General features: G+C 33.9%; 3 protein-coding genes across 6 annotated transcripts; 1 reads left to right on the top strand and 2 right to left on the bottom strand.

Moving 5' to 3' along the window:
* The first annotated feature begins 710 nt into the window (after positions 1 to 710).
* On the top strand, positions 711 to 13,693 carry LOC126781348 (tetratricopeptide repeat protein 14 homolog). 4 transcript variants are annotated; one of them, XM_050506294.1, is made up of 19 exons: positions 711 to 866; positions 1,001 to 1,315; positions 1,523 to 1,599; positions 1,754 to 1,876; positions 5,228 to 5,448; positions 6,797 to 6,937; positions 7,626 to 8,302; positions 8,783 to 9,009; positions 9,518 to 9,690; positions 9,978 to 10,127; positions 10,216 to 10,290; positions 10,480 to 10,668; positions 10,802 to 10,898; positions 11,182 to 11,367; positions 11,486 to 11,712; positions 12,121 to 12,303; positions 12,542 to 12,787; positions 12,933 to 13,055; positions 13,191 to 13,693. In XM_050506294.1, the coding sequence occupies exons 2-19, from the start codon at positions 1,015 to 1,017 to the stop codon at positions 13,324 to 13,326; spliced, it is 3,552 nt and encodes a 1,183-aa protein (XP_050362251.1). In that variant the 5' UTR covers positions 711 to 866; positions 1,001 to 1,014; the 3' UTR covers positions 13,327 to 13,693. The 4 variants fall into 4 exon arrangements, with proteins under 4 accessions (XP_050362251.1, XP_050362250.1, XP_050362252.1 ...); XM_050506293.1 differs by having other exon boundaries at positions 8,780 to 9,009; XM_050506295.1 differs by having other exon boundaries at positions 8,774 to 8,973.
* A 2,456-nt stretch (positions 13,694 to 16,149) lies between these two features.
* Positions 16,150 to 17,852, bottom strand: LOC126781390 (mannose-P-dolichol utilization defect 1 protein homolog). Its single transcript, XM_050506351.1, has 4 exons — positions 17,616 to 17,852; positions 17,337 to 17,535; positions 17,030 to 17,234; positions 16,150 to 16,472 (listed from the first exon to the last, which is right to left on the bottom strand). Exons 1-4 carry the CDS (start codon positions 17,701 to 17,703, stop codon positions 16,224 to 16,226), a joined length of 741 nt encoding a protein of 246 aa, XP_050362308.1. The 5' UTR covers positions 17,704 to 17,852; the 3' UTR covers positions 16,150 to 16,223.
* A 3,006-nt stretch (positions 17,853 to 20,858) lies between these two features.
* LOC126781389 (UPF0430 protein CG31712) lies at positions 20,859 to 23,648 on the bottom strand. Its single transcript, XM_050506350.1, has 5 exons — positions 23,369 to 23,648; positions 23,136 to 23,295; positions 22,356 to 22,556; positions 21,349 to 21,432; positions 20,859 to 21,214 (listed from the first exon to the last, which is right to left on the bottom strand). Exons 1-5 carry the CDS (start codon positions 23,521 to 23,523, stop codon positions 21,053 to 21,055), a joined length of 762 nt encoding a protein of 253 aa, XP_050362307.1. The 5' UTR covers positions 23,524 to 23,648; the 3' UTR covers positions 20,859 to 21,052.
* Between the last annotated feature and the right edge of the window lie 43 nt (positions 23,649 to 23,691).

Genomic DNA, 23,691 nt, shown 5'->3' with positions numbered 1-23,691 from the left:
GATTCAAATATCTTTTTTTTACGTGAGCAAAATACATAAAAGTTTTGATCGCCTGCTTCTGGTTAGGGTGTGGTCCTTATTATATGTATGACATTATAAGACTACTTCTACGTATAAAATGACCAACATGACCTATGAATTTGTATTATATTTTGACACTTTTTCTAAGAAGTTTTTTTTTTAACTTATTTAATATGACTTGTAGGATATTTAGAATAAAATATTTAGAAATATTGCAGATTTGTGATCTGTGGCAAGTATTCTGTTTCTGTGGCAGCCAAATCTACAAGTCTACAAAGTATAAGCAAAAGCATTGCCCGCGCTCAACTTTCCTCGCGAAGTGTTGCCAGCTCTAAGTGAAAAAATCTCACGTGATTTTTTTAAGGCACTCATTTAAATTATTTTCTTATCGTAATTAGAGGACTATCATACCATATTACCGTACTGAAAAGCTAACTGAAACAAAATAATTTAATTCATCTCCACTTAATAAATACGTCCTCATCATCCCATACGTTTTTGAATGTATAATTATTATTTTTTAGTTTACAATAAAAAGTCTAAATTTTCTAAATAATTATAATAACGGTATTTATTTAAAAAAAATATATTGCCTTACATTAAATATAGACGGACTAAGAGGTTTGTATATCACTATTAGGGAGAAAAAAATCGAGTGCTAGCAACACCTTTACATGGTAATTGTCAAAGCGACCGAAAAAATGCGTTTCGGATTTCGATTCGGTGTTCGCCATTTTGATGTTGGTGCTTAGTACCATCAGAATGAGCAAGTTTTATTAAATTCTAATAAAACGTTAATTTTGTGTGCATTTGACAAAAGTGTATCATCCCTCTTTTGGGATAAGGTAATAAATCTAATTATGCACATATATATTTTTTTATAATTTTTCTTATTGGTTGAATCAAGATGGCCGAAACAAATTATTATCAATTGTTTGATATTTATGAATGTATATTATACATTTTTTAACCTTTACAGAAAGTTGTAAAATTATGGAAACAACCTTGGATGCGTCCTTAGTGGCGCAATCCATAAACTACCATGGGCAGCAACTACAAAAAACGTGGGAGGGCGAGCGAGGCGAGGAAGATCTTCCAAAGATTGGCGTAGGTCCGTTGGATTTTGCGGTGTACCAGTCCAGACACAAGCATTTAACATTTCAAGACCGTGGGAAGAGGCTCAAGTTACATCAGTTTATCGCTAAAGAAGCGAATGCATTATTTGATGCATCGTTGTTGGAAGAAACCCCTTCGTCCTCCAGCTTAGGAGCTGACGCCGCTACGCCAGAAGACAGTAAGGACATAATTTTTACTTTTCTCACAACTTTAATTTAAATCATGATTTCATCTATTGCCCAATAAGTTGATACTATACATCCTTTTATGGAAAACATTCAAGTTTCACTTACGCCCACTTTGCTATTCTTTAGAAAATATATTCCCATTGAACTAATATATATATATTATACTATAATATTTCTCTTTCTGTTTTTCATTATAGATTTGTTTGCATTGATGCCACCATTTGAGACATTTTTGAATGTCGATAAAACAGCCAGATTAAGACATTTTTTTGATGTAAGTATATGATAAAAGATCATTATAATTGTTTATAATTATCAGAATTATTATTTAACAGTACAATAACAGCTTTTAAATCATCTTGGTTATTTTTTTATTGTTTCGTACTGTTTTTCGTACAAAATGTTTTATGTATTTTTTTTATTAATAGAATGTGAAGACAGGAGAGCTTATCATAGGAGCTGTGATCAACCGAACTGCCTCGGGAATGATGTTGAAGGTGCTCTGTACAGCTGGACCCACATCTAGATATGTCGCTGATATCAATGTTAAGGTAAACTTTAAATGTGCAATTATTCAAAATAAATAAAATAAGAGTAATATTTTAACTTAAACAAAGTGCAAACTTGGCAAAGTGAAAAAAATGAGGGTGAGGGTGTGAGTAGACTTTTTTGTACCCTGGTGGTAGAGCTTTGTGCAAGCTCGTCTGGGTAGGTACCACCCACTCATCAGATTTTCTACCGCAAAATAGCTGTACTTGGTATTGTTGTGTTCCAGTTTGAAGGGTGAGTGATCCAGTGTAATTACAGGCACAAGGGACATAACATCTTAGTTCCCAAGGTTGGTGGCGCATTGGTGATGTAAGCGATGGTTAACATTTTTTACAATGCCAATGTCTATGGGCATTGGTGACCACTTACCATCAGGTGGCCCATATGCTCATCTGCCTTCCTATTCTATAAAAAAAAAAATGTAAAATTTCATGATGATCAGTTGAGTACTTAATATGTGAAATTGTAACAATCAAACTCACTTTTACATATATAAGATTAGAAAGAACAAAGACATGATTTATATTTTTAAGTATTGTTCAGTCTTACTTATAAACATTGCTCAATGCCTGTTCAGTTCGACACTTTCTCTCTTTCTGTCATTATTGATTTGACATTTGAACGAAAAAGGCACAATATTGTTTAATCAATCACTTGCTACACAATGCTTTTAAGGCTGGATATATTTATTACAATAATTTTAGTACTTGTCAAATTAACAGTTTCACAAAATGTTAAATCCTCGCTTATCGGGCTTAATTATTATGTTTTGAATTATATTATTTCAATTCAGTTCTGGTTTCCCTAGTGTCCTATGACGTTTTTTTAATGATTGTTTTTAGGACATAATAAAAAACATTATGATACTGTTATTTTTTAAATTTTATACAAACAAAATAAAAATAAAATAAAATAGATCAACATAAAAACATTAATCATTTGGAAGCAAACATATTTATTTGGTATTGTTTAATAGGACTTAAATTATAACAAATAGTTCTATCACTTTCTTAACCACCCCATGTTGGGGGTGGGTGAACCAAGGATTGCCGTCAATGTATGTTATAACATAAATATGTTATAACATACACATTATAATCCTGGACGCATGTTACGTACGAAGTAGTGTATTTTTTAATTTTTGGCTTTATAGCTATTGTAATTAATTACTTTCCTAAAAATTGAGCAACTTGCAGAAAATAATCTAAAAAGTAAATGTAACTCAATTGAGTTTTCTATTAAATTATATGCAAAATTTAATTCGATTTTTTGACTTGCTTTGTATTGCAATTACTCATAACATTGTACTTTCGACTCTTAGGAAAACCAATAAATATCATCGTTATTATCTGCATCTTAATAAAGATGGAAGATTATTTTTTTTTCGGAATTTTGCAAAAACTAAGCTGTATTGTACTAAATTTTCATATGATAGCTTTTAGTTTCAGAATATATTTATATGCTGTAAATTTTTTTGACATTATTTAAGCTATATCTCAAAAAATATTAAGTCTATAGTTGGATACTCTTTTTTTTTTTTTTTTGCTGGAAAAACGCGTTTACGCGTTTCCCCCACTGAAGTGGGGGGGTATTTGGGACTCGCCGGCGCCGAATATGCGCCGGAATACCCACTAAAAAACCAGCGGTACCCACACCGCCACACTTTCGAGGGGCGTCACGGGATCGCTTGCGCATACTACCGTGACGCCCCGACGGTTAGCCCGCCTCTGCAGGCCTCCAAATCCTAGGGGGATCTCAGGGTACAAAGACCCCCTTACCCCGGCAATATTTAGGGCGACGCCTTCTCCCCGGTCTTCTTCGTCGAAGCGAGTCAGCGGAGGCCCTCTCCTCACGCTCCCGCTCCGCTGCCTCCTTCTGCGACATGATATTTTCGCAGAAGGAGACCGTCTCCAACCAGCACCTCTCGCTACCAAGCATGGCGTTTATCACACTCGGCAGCGAGAGGTCTTCACCGACTAAGGCCGCCAGGGACAGGCGCTGAGGTCCCCAAGCGGCACACTCCATCAGAGTGTGGCACGCTGTGTCCGAAGGTGCACCACACTCATGGCAGGAGGGTGTCACCTCCCGCCTCGCTATCCGGTGCAGGTACTTACCGAAACAACCGTGTCCGGTAAGTACCTGCGTCAGCCTGAATGTGAGTGTGCCGTGACTCCGTTCCACCCAGCGACTCAAGTGGGGGCGGACCGCCTCCACTGTCACTAGGCCTGCCGAGGGGGACCTCAGGTCCTCCTCCCACCTACGAATCAAGGCTCGCTGGGCTAGGGCCCTGACTCGCTCAACCTCCGCCGATCCTGGACGGACGCCGCTTGTTCTCGTTTCCACCCGGAACCGGTGCACTTCCGCAAGCACCTCTGCCTGGAGTTCCCAGGGCGGATCGCTCGCGAGAAGTGTCGCTGCCGTCCATGACACCGTACGGTACCCACGTATCGCTCTCACCGCTATGACTCTTTGCGGCCTCCGCAGAAAAGCTCTGTTACGAGCGGTGAGAGCATCCACCCAAATGGGTGCACCGTACAACGCCATAGAGCGTACCACGCCAGCGTATAAGCGCCGACATGGTGTTTCCGGCCCTCCTACATTGGGTAGGAGGCGGCCCAGGGCAGCAGCAGCGCTTATGAGCTTCGGGCCGAGTTGGACAAAATGCTGCCTGAAGCTCCATCTTCCGTCCAGGATCAGGCCCAGATACCTCATCTGGGCTTGCATCTTAATCACCGTCCCCTGGACGGTGATAGACGCCCCTCGAGGGGGACCCCGACGTGGACCGTGGAATAGGAGGGCCTCTGTTTTTGTGACAGAGACCCTCAAGCCCAGCATCCCAATCCGGTCCATCGTGAGCAATACTCCGACCTCGGCCAGGCGGGCCGCCTCCTGAAAGGTCTGCCCCTTATAGTTGGATACTCTAAACTATAAGTATATATTACACTTACACACGAAATTGCGAAATAGGAAATTTCTAGAATACCAAAATATACAGAAATGTCCTCAACAGCAATACACATTAACCAACAGATTTAAAGATATTAGAAGAGATTTGATTCATGAAAAAAACAGGAAAAAATATATAATGCTTAATACAGTTTTTATCTGGCATTCCATCACAATTTTCAACCTGATTAAATTTTTACATTATAATGTATGCTCACAATAAAGTGAAGTGTCAGGTCAAGGTTTAATTCACAGGGCCATTCAAAACAAGCATTCATGTGTTATGTGAATATATTTAAATTTAAGTAATAAAATTAGCTTTTCTGAGTGGTTGTAATATTTGAATATTCATAGTATGTATTCATTAACCAAAATTATTAAATCAGTTATTTTATTTTTGTTGCCAGGCTTTTTTACCTGTGGCAAATATCATACCGGCAGTGGACAAGAAAAATGTGTCAAGAAACTACCTGATGAATGACACTGTGTGCTGTGAAGTTATTGAAGTTATCCCAGACACAGACAAAATGGTGTGCGGCATGAAAGGCGTCACACGGGGCCCGGACGACCCGCCACCTAAGCCTCCTCTTGGACTCCTCAGCACTGACGATTTTCCTCTAATCTACAAGTATGTACTAACTCTTACTACATTGACAGGTGAATCACAATGTTGTCACACCTTTGCAGGGTTGTTAATCACATTTTTATCACAATTTTTGTTTTTGTATATCATTTTAACGTTGAAGATGTCAATATCACAAAATCAATAATGTCAAAACGAAATAATTATGAAGACATATGCTGATCACTAAAGTTAAGAGCTGATTATTTGAAGATACCTAAAATTATTAACTGCATATACTACAATGAAGATAAGAAGATTAAGATGAACAAACTGAAAAAAGATACAATAAATTCAGAATCAATGAAAAATATGTATTTTGCTCATATGGTGCTTGCCATTATTGGTTCTGTTTATTGTGTTGTGATTAATTCAATGGATGATTTTTATATTTTCAATGTTAATCAAGCATTGGATAGGAACTCGCAACAAGCTATTATTGTGGATGTTTTCACTGTTTTCTGGTCACTTTTTTCAGTACAGAATTTATACATAACACCAATAGTGACTGATTGCACAAAAATATTGTTTTGAACTTGACAAATTTTTAAAACCTTGGACAATCACGGATGTTATTCATAAGCAGTATTTGGACGCGTTGTTAGCTTTAATAGAGGATATTCATCTGATTTTACATCAAAATCAATGTTTTACTAAAATGGAAAAGGTCAGTACATAAACTAGGGTCAATACCTTCTGATGTCTGTAAACAGAAAATGTAATTCTGTATTAAAACTTATATTTAATATTGCAGCATTAACGCAAACATTGATTGGACTTTAATGTAATCAGCATTTGTCGGATGTTGGCGTTGTTTCTTTATTAAAACTGGACTAGCCGTGGCCGTTAATATATTTAAATATGAGGCTCCCAAAGACGATACAATAGTTTGACAAGCAGCAGCCGTTTACTTCATTTAGTACTGGACACTTATGCAGGCTACAAAAGGAAACATCTTCCTTCATTATTTTAGGGTGTTTTTTTCTAGGTGTAGCAACAACCCCCAAGACTCGTTTGTAAAAACCTACATTGTATTGTGACTGTAGCTGAGACATTTTGGTAATATTAATGTCACATTGTCGAAGCAGCATCACCTAATCTATGATGTTATATTTGTGTGTGAAAGAAATAAAATTCAAGTAAAATAACATTTTTTGAACAGCTTCAAAGGAACAGGTGAGGATGAGTATGTGTGACATTATGACTGACATTAGGATCTATTCTAGAGATTCAGTTCATTTTGATTCTTCTTACAGTTAAGTAATAGTCGAATGACTCGCGTCAGAATTGAAAGGATTATGAAAAGAATATTGTGGCAAAACTTCCATTTTCCTAATTGATTGTTTTTTGACAGGAAAACTATGGAAATGAAAGGAGAAAACTATGAAGCCATTTTGGAGAAGAGCCCTGGATTCAATAATCCTAACTGCGTCCAATACCTCTCTGAACTACTTGGGATTTCCAACATGCATTGCACCAATTTTTCAACATTAAGGTACTATATTAAAACTTTAAAATAGAAAATATTTATGAATTTTATAACTACAGTTACATTGATCGACATTCAAAAAATGGTAATTCACTGCCTCGCAATACATTTAGAAACGGCCGACCATGAGCGGCATCTCCTTGTTTTCTTAGGCGTCTATCGGCGTCTTCGACGTGAGACTAGATTTTGACTCAAGCTATTTAATACTTAAAAAGTCAGAGATACTCATCCTTTTTTAAATAGCCCTTGGCTTTGAATGGGTTAAATGTATAATTTATAGGTTACATGTGTAATTTTACAAAAAGTGCATATTTTTTATGTTTAAATTAATGGCTAAATATTTTCTCTAGCCGAGATAAAAACCGAGATGGCCCAATGGTAAGATCGCGTGAATCCACTGAATTTTCATGTGCTTAATTTGTGATTATAATTCATCTCGTGCTTGACGGTGAAGGAAAACATCGTGAGGAAACCTGCATGTGTCTAATTTCACTGAAATTCTGTCACATGTGTATTCCACCAACCTGCATTGGAGCAGCGTGGTGGAATAAGCTTCTCCTCAAAAAGGGATAGGAGGCCTTAGCCCAGCAGTGGGACATTCACAGGATGTTACTGTCAGACATGATTTTTTACTAGGATTATATAATTAAAAACAAGGTTGCTTATAATTAATTAATATTTCATATTTCTCTAGGGGAGGATTTTCAATCACCGACTATGCTGATGAACTTCGTCAAGCTCAAGCAAGCAAATGGGCGTTTAGGTCTGTAGCTGAAGGTATTGAACACTTCAAAGCAGGAAGACATTCAGAAGCATTCCAATGTCTTAACAAGGCATTAAGCATAGATCCTAGAAACGTAGAAGGACTTGTTGCAAGAGGAGCTCTTTATGCAAACAGTGGAACATTTAAGAAAGCCATAGAAGACTTTGAAACATCTCTTAAGCTTAATCCTAACCATGCAAATGCACGTAAATATTTGGGAGAGACCCTCGTTGCTTTGGGTCGAAGCTATGAAGATGAGAATAAAATAGCAGAAGCACAGAAGGCTTATGAAGATTGTCTTGCAATAATACCATTCCATGAAGAAGCTCAGAATTCATTAGATTTTCTCAAGAGTAAGACATCTACAACAAAGCCATTGATTGAGCCAGCTGAATTACTGTTGCCAGGATTGACAGGAGCAAAATCATTTGAAATGAAAGAAACACTGAAACAGCTGTTAAATTTAACTGAGAAGAAAGAAAAGAAAAAGAAGAAGAAACGTGGCAAAGGTAAAAAGAAAAGATCAAGCAGCTCTTCGTCATCATCAAGTGATTCATCTAGTTCCAGTTCTTCTTCTGAGTCTTCATCATCATCATCGGATTCAAGTGGTGAGAGTAGTTTTGTTTATTTGTTTTTCACAATTTATTAGTTAGAATGCAATTTTATGGGTTACCCAATAGTAAATACACTTTGGTTAATGCTATTACTATCCTTGGCATTACTTTTATTATTTATATTGAATAGTTATACAATTTAAAGGTTATTTACAAATATAAGTTATTAATAATTACATTATCTGCTTAATCTAATTGTTGGTGTTTTACAAATTTAAGAAGACTGGCCACAGGCTTTTGTTAACGAAACTTATGTACTACTCTCGCCCATTACAATTATTAGCGTCACGTTTCATCCATCACTTTGTAACAATAATATATATACATATGACTAATCCTTTACTCAATTACTAAAAACTACCAAATATTTTTTGCAACTAAAAACAAAATTTTTCTTATATTTAATTCGAAAGATCATGGACTCGTGACCCATAATATCATAGATACAGAAGTGCATGTTTTCAGAATCAGAAGGGCCAAATCGCAAGAAAAAGCGTCGATCGCAGTCAAATAACAAGAGACAGCGATCACTGTCGCCGCTCAGCAAACGCATGGCGATGCTCGGTGACTCTGATTCTGCGTCGCGCACACACAACTCGCAGTTCAACCATCCCTACGGGTACCAGCCGCCCCCGCCGCCCATTGATGAGCCCAGCAGTGTAACCGTGAGATCGCAGGCCGATATTGATTATGAATTAAAGGTGATCTCACATTTTTGTATTTTTTTTTTATATGGTTTGATAGTCGGACAGGCAAATGAGCCACCGCTAATGAAAGTGGTTATCACCGCCTATAGATGTACATCGCTATGTAAGAAATATTAACCATTCTTTACATCGCCAATGTGCCACCAACCTTGGTAACTAAGTTCTTATGTCCATTGTGCATGTAGTTACACTGGCTCACTCACCCTTCCAACCGAAACAGCAACATATTGCTATTTAGCGGTACTATATCTGATGACTGGATGATACCTAGCCAGATGGGCTTACACAATGTCCTACCACCGAGTAAAAACACATACTTAAAATAAATTGCAACAAAGAATAAATAATATGAAAAAAAAAACATAATACTTGTCATAGCTAATAGTCAAAATATATATTATAAAAGTTTTATTTTAAATAGTATGATATTCCAAGTTTAAATGATAATATGTTGATATAGCGATTACTTACTTTATTTGGAATTTTGTATAATTATAATCAGGTACGAAAGTTCCTTGAAATGACCAAGGAAGATTCTGACTACGAAGAAAAAGTTCGCAACTTTTTAGAAGAAACAGCTCAGTATAAACGCAATCGTAAGATGCAGGAATTAGGTCAGCAGACACAGCCAGGAGCTGCCGATCATGACAAGAAGAAGAAGAAAAAGAAAGACAAGTAAGTGATGCAAATGGAATATATATGATATATAAATACTTTAACTAACTTTCAAGCTATTTAAAATTTCAGATTTCAAAGTGTTTGGATTGTATTGTCTCAATTATTTTGCATTTGATGAAACCTGTACATCATAAAAATTATTCATGTACTGACCTACAAGTAATCAGAAAAATCTGGTATCTGTAATTTTGTTAAAATAAAACCACAAAAATAAACTCATTAAATATTTAAAACTTTTTTTTTAACTTAACATAAATATTTTTTAATGCTTTAAATTTTATTAGAAAAAAGAAGAAAGAGTCGAAGCGGAAACGTAAGGAGCAGGAAAGAGAAGAAAAGAGAAAAGCGAAGTTGGCGCGAATGTCCAACAACTCTGAGTATAGTCTTCGTGATTTAGAAAATATTGGTGACAAAAAACTAAGAGATGCTATAAGGTATACGAATAATAAAAATAATTTACGCTTTTTTTTTATAAATTGCGCGGTAAAAAATATTAATACCATTATTATGTGCAAATTACAGGAAAGAATTAAAAGGAAAATCGAAGAGAGACCTAAGTTCAGAAGGAGAATATGAGCGAAAACACACCGAAAAAAGGTAAATAAATATCTCAGATATTATTTTAAATTACTTAAGGAATATATAATTATAATGATAGTCACAAGTAACTACCATTCAATATTGCCTGTTCACACTGTCCTCAGTAATTATTATTCAATTTTTGTAATCAATAGTTATTCTTATACAATCTTAATATATAGATACATAATTTTATTTGTTATATAGCCGGATATTAGACGACATGGAAGGCTTGAAAGAGCTGGAATCAAAACTCAGCGCATACCACGTAATGGTGGAAAAGGAAGTTCTGGGAAAACGAGATGGGCGCAGTTCGGCTAGTCCCATCGATCAAGCACCGCCGCCGCCGCTCGATAAACCTAAATGGAAGATGTCTATGAATGCAGTTAAGGAACCGTGAGTAATAAGATTTCATTTGAATATGAAAGCTAAAAATAATATGTGTGTAATAAAGTCCTTATCATCAGTCAGTTATATTTTATATAGTATCGAAAATACTTCTATTTATCTCTTGTTATGTAAATTATAGGGGTGTAAAGAAAAAAGACACGCCGGTACAAAAGGGTTATAAAGAGCGCTACGCATTCGAAGATAGTTCCGATGATTCACAAGAAGTGCGATCTAAGGTTAGTTGAATTATTAAAAGCAACCATGTAATACTTGCATTGTAAATTTTGTTTGCAACTATTATTTTAATACTTTGAACTCCATTCATGGACATCCATTAATTTCATTGGATGTTAGCTATTTCCACAACAATAGCTTTATTACCTAATGACACCTGATATGTCTTCAGATGTAGTAACGATTATTCTTTGCAAAAATATTGAAGGTATACCACATGTTTACTGGCAGTCAGTTTTAGTATAAGTTACAAAAAATTTATCAAATTGCATGTTATTGTTTTAGCAATCTCCTTCGAGTGGCGATAAGAACGTGTCGGTGAGACGTGCAATGGCCATGAAAGAGCCCCCGCCGCTGCCCTCCGCACCGCCGCCCAAGCCCGGTCGCGAACCCGACCCGCCCGGCACCGAGCCCTCGCACGGACACCAGCACTCGCACCAGCAGCACCAGTCGCACACCTCGCACGCGCCGGTAACTAATGAATTATATGCTGGGTCCAGTTACAGTAATAATATCTTATGCATACAAGTATAATTTGCGCTTATTGGACATTATACCAACAACAAAAGACACAATTTATTTTTTTCAGCCTGTCCGCAAAGGAAATATTGTTCTGGACAAATTCGGTTCATTCCGACTCGCGCAAGAGGGCGAGACACCAGTATCAGTGGGTGACGGTCGACCTGAACAGTTTGTAACACGAATCAAGCCACCCACACCGTCTGGGCGCAGACCGAGATCGCCACCCTCGCCGCGGAGACATTCTTCTAACTCATCGGATGAAGATCGCCGTTCGCCAAAACGATCTAGGAGCAGGTTTGTCAAGACATTTTATATTTCTTTAAAAATAAGTATTAAGCTAGCAAGGTTGTTAATTTTTGATCATTAAAATATTTAATGAATAACTCGTTGATACAGTGGCTAGCTTATACAGCTGCAAGTCCCGAGATCTGATCCTCGTTCAAACCAATAATTATATTACTTTTTCTGTAAAAAAACTACCAGTAGCAACCCAGTTTTAGAGAGAGCTGTGATACATCCGTGCATCGGAAAATATGCACTTTCACAGGAGCAAGAGATTAAGCATGAGAATAAAAAGCGCACTTTTGTTTTTGCGCACTATGACAACTCCTGTTGTTGTCTCAAGTAATTGACGTCTTTAATATTAGCCACTGTAGAGGATGGCAAAAATTCTGTTAAAATTTGAGTTTTTTCATTTCGTAGATCCCGTCCACGCAAGTACCGCTCTCGCTCTGGATCCCGTTCGCGCTCAGGCTCTAGCGCCAGCGGGTCCGTGGCATCGCGCAGACGCCGCTCCGCTTCGCCGCGCTCGCGATCGCGCTCGGACGCGAGGAGTTCGTACTACTCGCGAAGCAGATCCCGCTCTCGCTCTGGCTCTAGAGACAGGTGAGTTTTGCTACATACAATTGAGCTGATAGTTTTGATATTTTATTTGTATAGTTCTTAATAACTATGCAGAATTTTAAGAAAAACTGCGTGCACTAACTTTATATTTCTGTTTTTTATTGGACAGCATAAAAATAGAAATTAAATTAAACTTAAAAATGTTTTTAGCTTTTGACAAAGATTTTAGCGCTGATTTATTTTTAGGCACCATTTTTAGTTAATATATATATTTATTTAGGTTCCGTCGCTTTGGTCGCCGAGGAGGTAACTGGCGTGGTCGCGGTGGTTTTGAACGTGGTACCTACTATCGTCCCCGTTTCCACACGTACAACGGAGGCGGCAACCGTGGAAGAGGTAGAGGCGGCGGTGATTTTCGCAGAGACGACGGGCGTCGATTCCAACCAGAATGGAGAGACAATCGCTCAAGAGGTGGTAGGCCTTTCCGCCCGAGGAGGGGTGGCGGAGGACGTGGTAGACCATTTAGGTATACAGATTTTCACCATATTTATCTTTTTTAAAATAAATTATAAATATATTTGAAATTTAAGTTTTTTTAAGAGATATCAATTTACAAATATATAATTTAAACAAGAACCAGCTTCGTAACAAATGCTTATATTAAATCGCAGGGGTGGCGGTTTTCGTGACTTCCGTGATAGACGCGGGGGAAGATATTCCCGTTCTCGAAGCCCTGATAGGACTCGTAGATCCAGATCCTACAGTCCCGAAAGACGTGAAAAGGAAAGAGACAGGTTGGTTAAGCTTAAGACATGACAAATATAAATATATTTTACTTGTAAAACACTAATATTTAAAATAATAATTTAAACCTTTGTGTATTGTTTATAATATATTTACTTACATTTTATTAACTTTGAACCCGACAGTCACCGTAGCGAAGGTGAATACGAAGAAGAGAGATACGTAGACAGAAAGGAGTATGACGGTAAATGGGCCGACGGAAATGAACCCGAGCGGAATCACGTCGAGGAAAAACAAGAGGAACAACCGCCCAAGGAGTAAACTGCATCGTAAAATATGCAACCACGCACCACCGCCACCTTTCTTAGTTTAAGACGAACATATAGTCCCTTCAATTTGATTTTAAGGGTGCTTCTAATATTACTTGTACCCTACTAGCTGTAAATATAGATACGAAAGGTCGTTAACATATGTTGATTTATGATTTCAATTGATACAATAATTGCCTATATTTACTTTAAAATATGTATGCTTGTCAAAGTAGTCCTAGTAAGAATTTAGTTTAATATAATCAGCTGATGAATCACTTATATAAGAACCATTCCACATTTAGGATTTAACCGTTTTGGGTTTTGAGTATTGGACACCGATTTTGTGTGAAAGTGCAAATTAAATAAATGTTTTCAGTGAATAATTGTTTTTCATTTAACAAAGTATTTTAAACTTCTGACCTTTATAATGTCTTAAGGATAACTATTATCTACGAGCGATAAGATGATAACAATTATAGATTTCTTAATTAATAACAAGTCGTTTTAACCTGATCATTTTATGATATTTGTCTAGAGTTCCTTAAAATAATCAAATTCCCAGTGTTACAAAATTATCCTTTCACTTTCGATAACACTCAAACAATGTTTGTATTGGGTGGTGTTTATTTCTGCGTAGGAAAAATCCTTGGTAGTGGTAGAATTTAAATAATATATAAAGGTAAATTTAAATAGATTTGAAAATTTATCATCGAGTATATACATATTGAAATTAAACCCATTCGCATTTACAATCCTGAGTAATATATTTAGAAAATGGGATTTGTTGCTTGCAGTGGCGTAGCTAGGTGGACAAGGGCCCCGGTATATGATGAAACGGAAGGTGAGCCAGGATAGCGAAAGAAGTGTTGAGTTGTTATAAACAATATTCATTAAAGAGGCAGAGTAACCACCCTGTTCAAGTTCAACAATAATTATGATCGTTCATTGTAAATACATCGCTTTTTATACAAAAGTTAAATCATTATAATGTTGGTAGTTGTAAAAATCATATCACGAAGTTAAATAACATTAAAACAAAATTTATAATCAAATTAACTTCAATAAATATTAGGTTATTCTAAATTATATACGCGTTGGTCGCAGCGTTGAGTTTAACAATAAGGAAAGAATTGGGCCCTCATCCCCTCTTTCCGTGTAGCTTGAACTTATATTGGCCTTCAAAATTATAGATAGGAACAAGAATAGGAAACAGTGAGTTCAACTAATCCATACGTCGCCTCTGAGAGGTAGAATCTCTATGTGTTTAATTAAAGAAAATGGGAATTAAACAACAATATGCACATGACAATATAAAATATTTATTATACAGAATTCCCCCGTCCACACAATTTTATTTTTCTTTTATGCTCGTCTCTTTTCAAAGCTCAGGTTAGAGGGCCTCCTGAGCTCCGGGGCCCTGGTGCACTGGATCACCTGGCCCTACGATAGTTACGCCACTGGTTGCTTGTGTATATATAGCTGGATGTGTTGATGGGAAAGCGTCGAATACCTAGTTGCATATGAGCAGCTAAGACCTACCCTTGTTTAAAAAAACTAGCACAAAAAGTTTAAAACAAAATACATGTTAAAAAATACAATATAAATAACATTAACATAAAATGGGAGATCATTTGTGTATAGGTATCTAAAATGAAAAAGGCCCCAAATTTATTTTTGTAGATCACCCATGTTTACCACAGATCTCGCTGTCTATCTGATTCTGTTTACAGTACAAAAGCTTTCCCTTGTAACACTATAATATTTAGCGAGCTTTAAATTTTAAGTGTTAGTCAAAGGGGATGATTATTTTGATAATAGCTCAACCATTAGTGGAAAAAGTCGAGATGGCCTAGTGGTTAGAAAAAATTCGAGATGGCCTAGTGGTTAGAACGCGTGAATCTTAACCGTGGTTATCGTGGGTTCAAACCCGGGCAAGTACCACTGAATTTTCATGTGCTTAATTTGTGTTTATAATTCATCTCGTGCTTGACGGTGAAGGAAAACATCGTGAGGAAACCTGCATGTGTCTAATTTCATGGAAATTCTGTCACATGTGTTATTCTACCAACCCGCATTGCAGCAGCGTGGTAGAATAAGCTCCAAACCTTCTCCTCAAAAGGGAGAGGAGGCCTTAGCCCAGCAGTGGGACAGTAACAGGCTGTTACTGTTACTGTAGTGGAAAAGGAAGAACAATTGTTTGTCACTCCCATTATTACCCGTAAGAAATGGGTGGTGCACGGACTTAATGAATTTGAAATAAGATGTACCCTGTACATGTAGCGTGTACCAGGGACTCGAGTGTGCCAGTAGTCATATGTACATTTAGTTTATTGACAAATAGTTGCAGAAAAATATCGCCGTACCCTCAATCATAATAATTATTGTATCAGTAAAAGGCACTTCATATTCACATATACTTACACTTCATAATTAGTGCAATCTTCACGTTTTCAAATTTTTACTCACGTCAGTGTTTTTTTAGGCCAAAGCAAAAATGTTTCAATCCAATGTAAAATTTGCAAAAAGCATACTGAAAAGTTTGTTTTTCTAAATTATAGTTCACCAATAAAACTTTGTTTATTTTACACTTAGTAGTTTTTTTGTGTTGTTATAATTACAACAATTTAAAAAAATTGACATGTTTTTGATTTTCTTATTTATTAGAATCTTAGACACTAGTCGGCTAAAATTACATCTTTTATACTAAAAACTACTGTAACATAGCATAATACTTTAGGTTTAAAATTTTAATATATAAGGTTTTTATTTTAAAAAATAATATTGAGACTATGTTTAAAAGGTAAGAAATTAATTCAAAATAAAAATCCCCAAGTAGTAATAAGATTATATTTAGTCAATTACATATGTAAAAAATGATTTAAATAACTCCTTAACTATATTAATTGACTATGTGCGCTTCTTCTTATTTTTGTTCTTGGCAGTCTTATTAACAACATTCCAATACCAAAACAGTTGCAAGACCAAGGCCCCGTTTGCAATCGTTGATACACAATAAGTGAGAATAATAATGAAATCTCCAGTTTCCTGTATAGAAGTGAATATTCTTGCTATACTGCCTCCAAACAGCAATAAACAAGTAACAGCAGACAGTTGACCAGTACTTCCATTCTTGTAATTTGTGATAATTTGAATAGACTAAAAATAAAATAAAAAATACTTATACATTAAACTGAGTTTATATCTTTTTTTTTTCAAATATTACAAGTTTAACACTTTTCTGTCAATGCTTTATATACATGTAAAACATTTAAAATGTTGCTGTGAAATTTATGCATTTTATACAACAAATTAGCCTATCTTAAGTGAGTGAAGTTTACTGGACTCCTATGTTTTATATAAATGTATAATCAAATATTGTTTTCATTGCATATACTTTTTATATATTGACGAGTAACTCTATTAAAATAAACTGAAACAATTAAAGTTAAATGCTACATAAAAGGTTTTCAGTAATTTTTGCTTCATTGGTTTTTGTTTAAACTTTTACCAACATCATTTATTAAGCTAGCAATGCAGTTTCACTACGACTTTGACATGACAAAATCAACTAAAAAAAAAAATGAATGCAACACTCAGAAAGGACCAGCCAAAAATTTAAATATCAGAGAGGATAGATGGAAAATATCTTTTTTAGAAATCAGATTTAAATAATTCAAGTAAATGCAAGAAAGAAAATAAACCTTTAAAATTACCTTTGCTATAACAATAATAGGAACATTAATAGCTTGCATCATCCATAATATATCCTTTGGTGTATACCCACTGATTAGTGTAGATACTAGACCTACATAAGTAGTTATAAATATTGTAGCCTTGCCCGGTGCTCCTCCATAATGTAGCACCAGTGAACCTATAGCAGCTGTTTGAATAGCAAGGAATGTTCCTTCACCCCAAGCACTACAACAACATTTATATATTAATTAATCGCACTGAATATAAATCACAAAAAAAGCATTCAGTACTTTCTGTGCTAGATATTTAAGAAAAATTATTACTTACCTAAAAGGAAAATTCATAACATAACTATATGCAAAATTTGCTGTAATAGCAAATAACTCCAAGGAGACTCCATAAATGTTAATACCCTCAGCACTTTTGCTACCGAGAATCTTCAAAATTTGTGGTACTTTCACCAAAATTGAACCAGCAATTATACCGATACCGAGCCCTTTACTTAGTGTTGCTTTGAAACATGGTTCTAAAATAAAAATTTCATCATATTATATGTAATCTTAAAATTATATATTTACAGAATTTATAACATACGGAAAAACTTACCGTCTAAGAAATTGTACTTGACGAAATATTCACTATAGCACTTTTCCGATAAAATCGATAATATTAATCCCTTTAAGAATTCTGCCATTTTTACAATATAAATGTTAGTGACATTTATTTAGAATCATCAGAATTTAATATAAAAGTATATAAATTTACTAAGCAATTGATAAAATATTTTGAACTTTGATAAGCCAAATCGGCAGGCACTCTGGCATATAGTGAAGTCAGCTAAAAGTCACTAAAGGTGACGACGAGAAAAGAGTTGACACTGACATTAATACAGTGCTGCCATAGCAGTGCCAGCTTAATTTTTTTTGTATATTTTAGGGGTTGAGCAGAAATGTATTAAATTAAAACCAAAGCTCTTTTTATAAATGTATATTTTATAAAAAGAGCTTTATTTATTGTATTAGTTTTTAACCGTCTGATGTTTGCTATTTGTATTAACTCTTAAATATAAAATATACTGTCCATATTAATGATATTATACATATAAAAATAAGTATTTTATATTTTTTAAGAACATTGGTCCAAAGGGTTGAAAAAGAAAATCAACAAATGCCATGTACAGAATAATAGGCTAGTTTAATTAGATAAAGAAAAAAATCTTACAAAAGTATTTTTACATTATTACATATAATTATTAAAAACTAATGTTAGCAGACGGCTTTGCCCACGTGTTAGGGGGGAGGAATTGGTGTGACCATTTGGGGTTCAAGCTTGTTTAATATTGAATTTTATCAAAATCGCTTCATTGGCTTAACCGTGAAACGTATAAGACAGTTACTTTCGCATTTGTATTAATTATTTGTAAAGATGAAAAGCGTTATCGTCTTTTGATATTTATTATAACATTTGCTGATAATGTAGGATGTACAGTAATATTTTTGTACACATTAAGGCGATGAAGCGTGATAGTGCTCTATTATCGGTATAAAATATAAATAGCTATTTACTCGTTTTTTTTTTCCGTGAACTGCAATAGGGATATCACTTGGTGGGAAGGCTTTGTCCAAGATTGTCTAGGTAGTGTTGCGTTCTGGTTTAAAGGACGAATAAGCCCATATAACTATCGATACAAGAGACGTCACATCTTAGTTCCCATAAAATCTTATTTCCAACAGCGCCAATGTAAATGGGTGGTGGTAACTACCACCAAATATATACCCCAATTGCTACTTTGTTTATCTACTAATATAAAAAGGAAGGTTACTTATTCAAGGAATTAAACATCCTACAAAACTTTTTTTGATGCTTTTAATCTTCAACAGTTAAATGACATTGTGCTTGTGTTAAGATATAAATAATGAATGAAGGTATATTAAAGATTGCATGGATTTACTAATTTTTAATGCCTAAAATCAGATTTAAATCCATAAGCAATATTTATTTTAATATTCACTAAATTAAAGGTTTAAGAAATAATATTCGTATGCGTTGAACTAAAACACAAACATTTAGAAATTCAAATTAAATACAAGTGGTGAAGCAATACATATTATATTCAACAGTGTACTTTATTAAATAATACTCTAATGATGAGGAATATATAAAATCTAATTTAATTTAAAACTATGATTATGGATATTTTTATACAAAAATTTTATTTTAGACAATTTTGACAAGATCAGTGGAAGTATGTCACTGATTTGTAACAACGCTTAGAAGATACTTTAGTTTATAATTTAATTTAGTGGTATATATTTGCATTTTAACAAATATCTATATCTACATAACAATTTTCACAATATCTAAAACGTTTGGATTCGTAAATGAGTTGTTATATGACGTTATTTGAAAGGTTCTGTCTCGACTATTTGTTGTATCGATATTTACTGACTATGTTATTTATTTAAAAAAAAACGCAACTAACATTGTTCTGAATCTGACATTCCGCAACTCTAAACACAACATTTTATATGCATGTAATTTTTGTATGATTAAATTGTTATCTGAAACTGTAGTGTAATATAATAAAGAATGTAGAATATATTTATTATACATCTACAAAATTTTTTAAACAACAGCTCTCATAATATACATAAGTTATATATATTATATAAGTTGACCTGTGAAGCTGCTGGTACTGTAAACTATATTATATTTTGTATAGTAAAATTTTTATGCAATTAATGTAGTGTAGTTTTATTATATGCGATCTAGTGCGGCGTGCGTTTTCTATCCTGTCTTATTGACCGAAGTAGCTCTTTATATACATTTTCTACAACCTACATTCTAATTTTGAAGCGAATTATATTCAATACTCAAAATTCTAACTGATATTTATAAGATTATTATGCAACGACGCACGCGCATCTAGATTTACAAACAGAAATGTGTAAGCCTCTTTCTGTTATTTCAATATTATTCTGTTGATTAAGATTTGTTGCTAATTACATAATCAAATAGATATTGTCAGTCGAAATTGACCATAAAATAGTAATTAAAAAGAAACATCAATAATATTAGACTTGAGCTTTATCACTCATTTTTGTTCATTTCAATCATAAGTATTTATTATAACAAAAAATTTTTTTTTCTCAAATTTTCTTACGCAACTATATTTTTTATAAGAAACGGTTTATTCCTTTATTTTTTCTCAAGTATAATAAAAATGAAGTAAATAAAACAAAAGCTATGGGTAAGCTATGTAAAACTTTTTTGTGTGGACGGATTTCAATGGATTTTTATTTTTACTGAAAATTTACTATTAATGCAGTAATTTTATAGTGAAAAGGAAATATTTAATATGAATCAAACCATATACAAATTAAAGGGAGATTGTTTTCTGTTATATAATATATTTTTGTAAAAAAATGTATGATACTATAAATATGATTATTTACTACTTAACATTATCTTGTATTAAAGAATGCTTTTGAAACTATTTACTCTTATATATTACTGACATTTTATAAAGTGTGTGTGTGTGTACAAATTGATAAATATCTAGTAAAATTTTTAATAAAGTATGAATGTATGTTTTCAAGGGTTCAGTCCCTAAAACTCAGGTTTTATTTCGAATTTTTGTAAGCAAATTCTATAATTGAGTATGGAGCCAAATCTATATACAATCTAACTAATTTGACAGGTCTAAAATATCAGTATCTCTTTCTCGTGTATAAGGTTGAAAGGGACAACAAACATTTGGCAAATATGTTAAAAGATTCCATACAACAAAACTGCCAACATTATATGTATAATATGTAAATTGACAACATAATAAGTTAAGCCATACCATCAGTTAACTAGTTTTTACTTTGTTTATAAATCAAATGAAATAATACGTTTTAATGTATCTGTTATCATATCACTATTATTTTGCAAATTTTTAAAATCAAACCTTAATTATGACACTTGGAAAATTTTGTTTGTAACACAAGATACATAGAACTTCAACTTCGCAAAAGTTTATTATATATTGACAATACCCATCAGAGAGGCTTCAGTGAAAATGATAGTTTGGGTCTTGAATTATTTTTGCCTAAAATTTTCTTTTGTTCCTCTTTAATTCTCTTTTCCTGTTCTTTTTTAAGTTTTTGTCTTTCTTCATCCATTTTTCTTTGTTCTTCTATCATCGCTAGTCTTTCTTCAGCCTAAAAACGAAAAATATGCATTTGTTTAAATTGATACAATTTTCTATTATGATCAAGCTATTTAAACAATGGAAAATAAAGAATGATTACGAATTTTTTGTGGCTTCACTATACAAAGAAGTAATTCAACTTACCAGCTTGCGTTGGGCTTCCTCTATCTTTCTGTTATTTTCTGCCATGATTTCCTCCAATTCTTTCCTTTTACGAGCTTCTTCCTCCTGTATGATAAAAACATCATGTTAATAAATTTTTTAAAACCAATTTAGTTGCAACAAATATTAAATAAATATTCAAGAATATTCAATAGTTAGTAATAGTTTTCAAAACAATAATGAACATGGAATTTCAAATACTGATGATAGACAAATCATTTTATTTTGTGTTATTTTAATGTCCTAAGTGTGTCGTATCGTCCCTACAAAATTTACAAGTATGCACAATATGTATGTATGCACTGTACAGCAGTTTAAATATATTATTTTTTACATACCTATACAATGTTCACTGATATTGTGTCCTACAAATCCTACAACATCATTACTTATGTATGATGTTATCATGTAATATGCCCGAGTATAACATAAACGGTATTTGTTTACAAAAAATAGTTTCAAAAAATACCTTCAGCTGTCAGGCCTGGATCCTCAAGCAGCATCTCCTTAAAATTCTTAGGTCTTCTGGCTCTTGATCAGTCTTCCGACCTGACTTATAGACTACGTGACTGCCAAGGACAGTCAAGTGAACAATTTTAAAATGCTAGCCGGTCACCTTTATGGCATTTACGGTTCAACAGTTCATACAAAAAGAATCTGTCTCGGAGGTGCAAATGACATGCATGTTGTTATTGAATGCAAAAATTGTAAAATATTAAGTCTTTCTTAATGAGTGAACAATTAAGAATTCAAGAAAAAATTCTTGTAAGCACTCGAACTACACCTGACTGGACCTTTAACAGATATGATCGAAAGAATACTTTTATTAGTTTCTTTTGTACATAGTTGGTATAATAAACATTCAACATTATTTGTAGCATGTGTAAGCTGCGAGAACAAATCACATTGTTCCCTCAGTTCTTGTGTCACATGTAAGAGCAATATTGCATTGCTTTTACAGATGACTGAAGTGTAAAAAACATAGTTACCTGTCGAGCCATTTCCTCCTGACGTTGCTGTTCTCTTTGCCTTTCTAGTTCCTCCATCATTTCTTTTTCCATCTTCTTCTTTGCCTCTTCAACTCTTTTCGCAACTTCTTGCTCTATTTCATCCTTACGCTTCTCTAGTTCTTCTTCAACCCTCTTCTTTACAAGTAGTTCGATTCTTTTTGCAGCTTCTTCTTCAACTACCTAAAAAATATTAGTCTCTTTATTAATTTCGACATTTATTTATTTATTTGGACCTTATTTTTCTATTTCATTCATAAGTTACTCTTGTCCAAAACAAACATTCACAAAACCTAATAATTCATAATTTTTAAATTGAAACTGGCGACCCAAAAACTTTTAATCATTGAATATATTAAGCTTTTTTAACCTTCTAAGCAATTTATAATGAAATGGATTCACTACAAATCATTAAAACAAATAAAAAGCATGTAACATATTGATTCAACACTTGCCATCTTTATTCGTACATTAAGGATAATATGCTAAAAACAGCATTTTGATTACAAGGTTTTAAATTAAAATATATATATATATATATATATTCATGGAAATATACATTTGAGTAGACAAATGTTTACATTAATATAATAACATTATTGATTATAAAATATAGGTATATTCATATATTACAATGATAATTATATTAGATGGGTTGCGTTACTGATTTTTTTAATTTATTGAAGTTCTAACCATTATCACATGACGTTTTGCAAATGCATATTTAATTTTTTTGGTTACATTTCAATGTAGCATAATTACCTTTTGTTCTGCTTCTCTAATACGTCTTTGTCTTTCCATTTCTGCAAGCCGATCCACTTCGTCCATCTTACTGCGTCCTTTGGATTTCTTTCTACTAGTTCTATTTGCATCATAAGAGCCGCCACTACTAGATGTCGACGACGCTGAATGCGATCTTTTTCTGAAAATTTATGTGCGAATGTTATTCAAAAATATTTTATTAAATTGGAAGTAATCAAATTGTCTCAGCATACCTTGACTTGGAACTCCGTTCTCTAGTTTTCTCAGCGTGTTTAGAACTCCTACTTCGCGATGAAGAGCGATCTTTTGAACGACTCTTCTTTCTTGAATGTTTGCTGCTTTTATGATGTCTTCGTGGTGTTTTACTTCGGGATCTTGATCGACCCATTTTAGAAACTATGAATTGTTGTAAACTTTAATTAATTTTCAATTAGTTGTAAATTTTCATAACACGATTGTTGAAACTCCGATGAACGCATTCCATTTTTTTCTTATAAGCATTAAGCAGTAAGCACAAACTTAACTTCAGATAGTTGCACTAGCATATAACATTCAT

The sequence above is a fragment of the Nymphalis io genome, chromosome 3, assembly GCF_905147045.1.
Source record: "Nymphalis io chromosome 3, ilAglIoxx1.1, whole genome shotgun sequence".
Lineage (NCBI taxonomy): Eukaryota > Metazoa > Arthropoda > Insecta > Lepidoptera > Nymphalidae > Nymphalis > Nymphalis io.
Note: the sequence above shows the minus strand (reverse complement) of the source record. Positions and strands in the feature narration are given on the sequence as shown.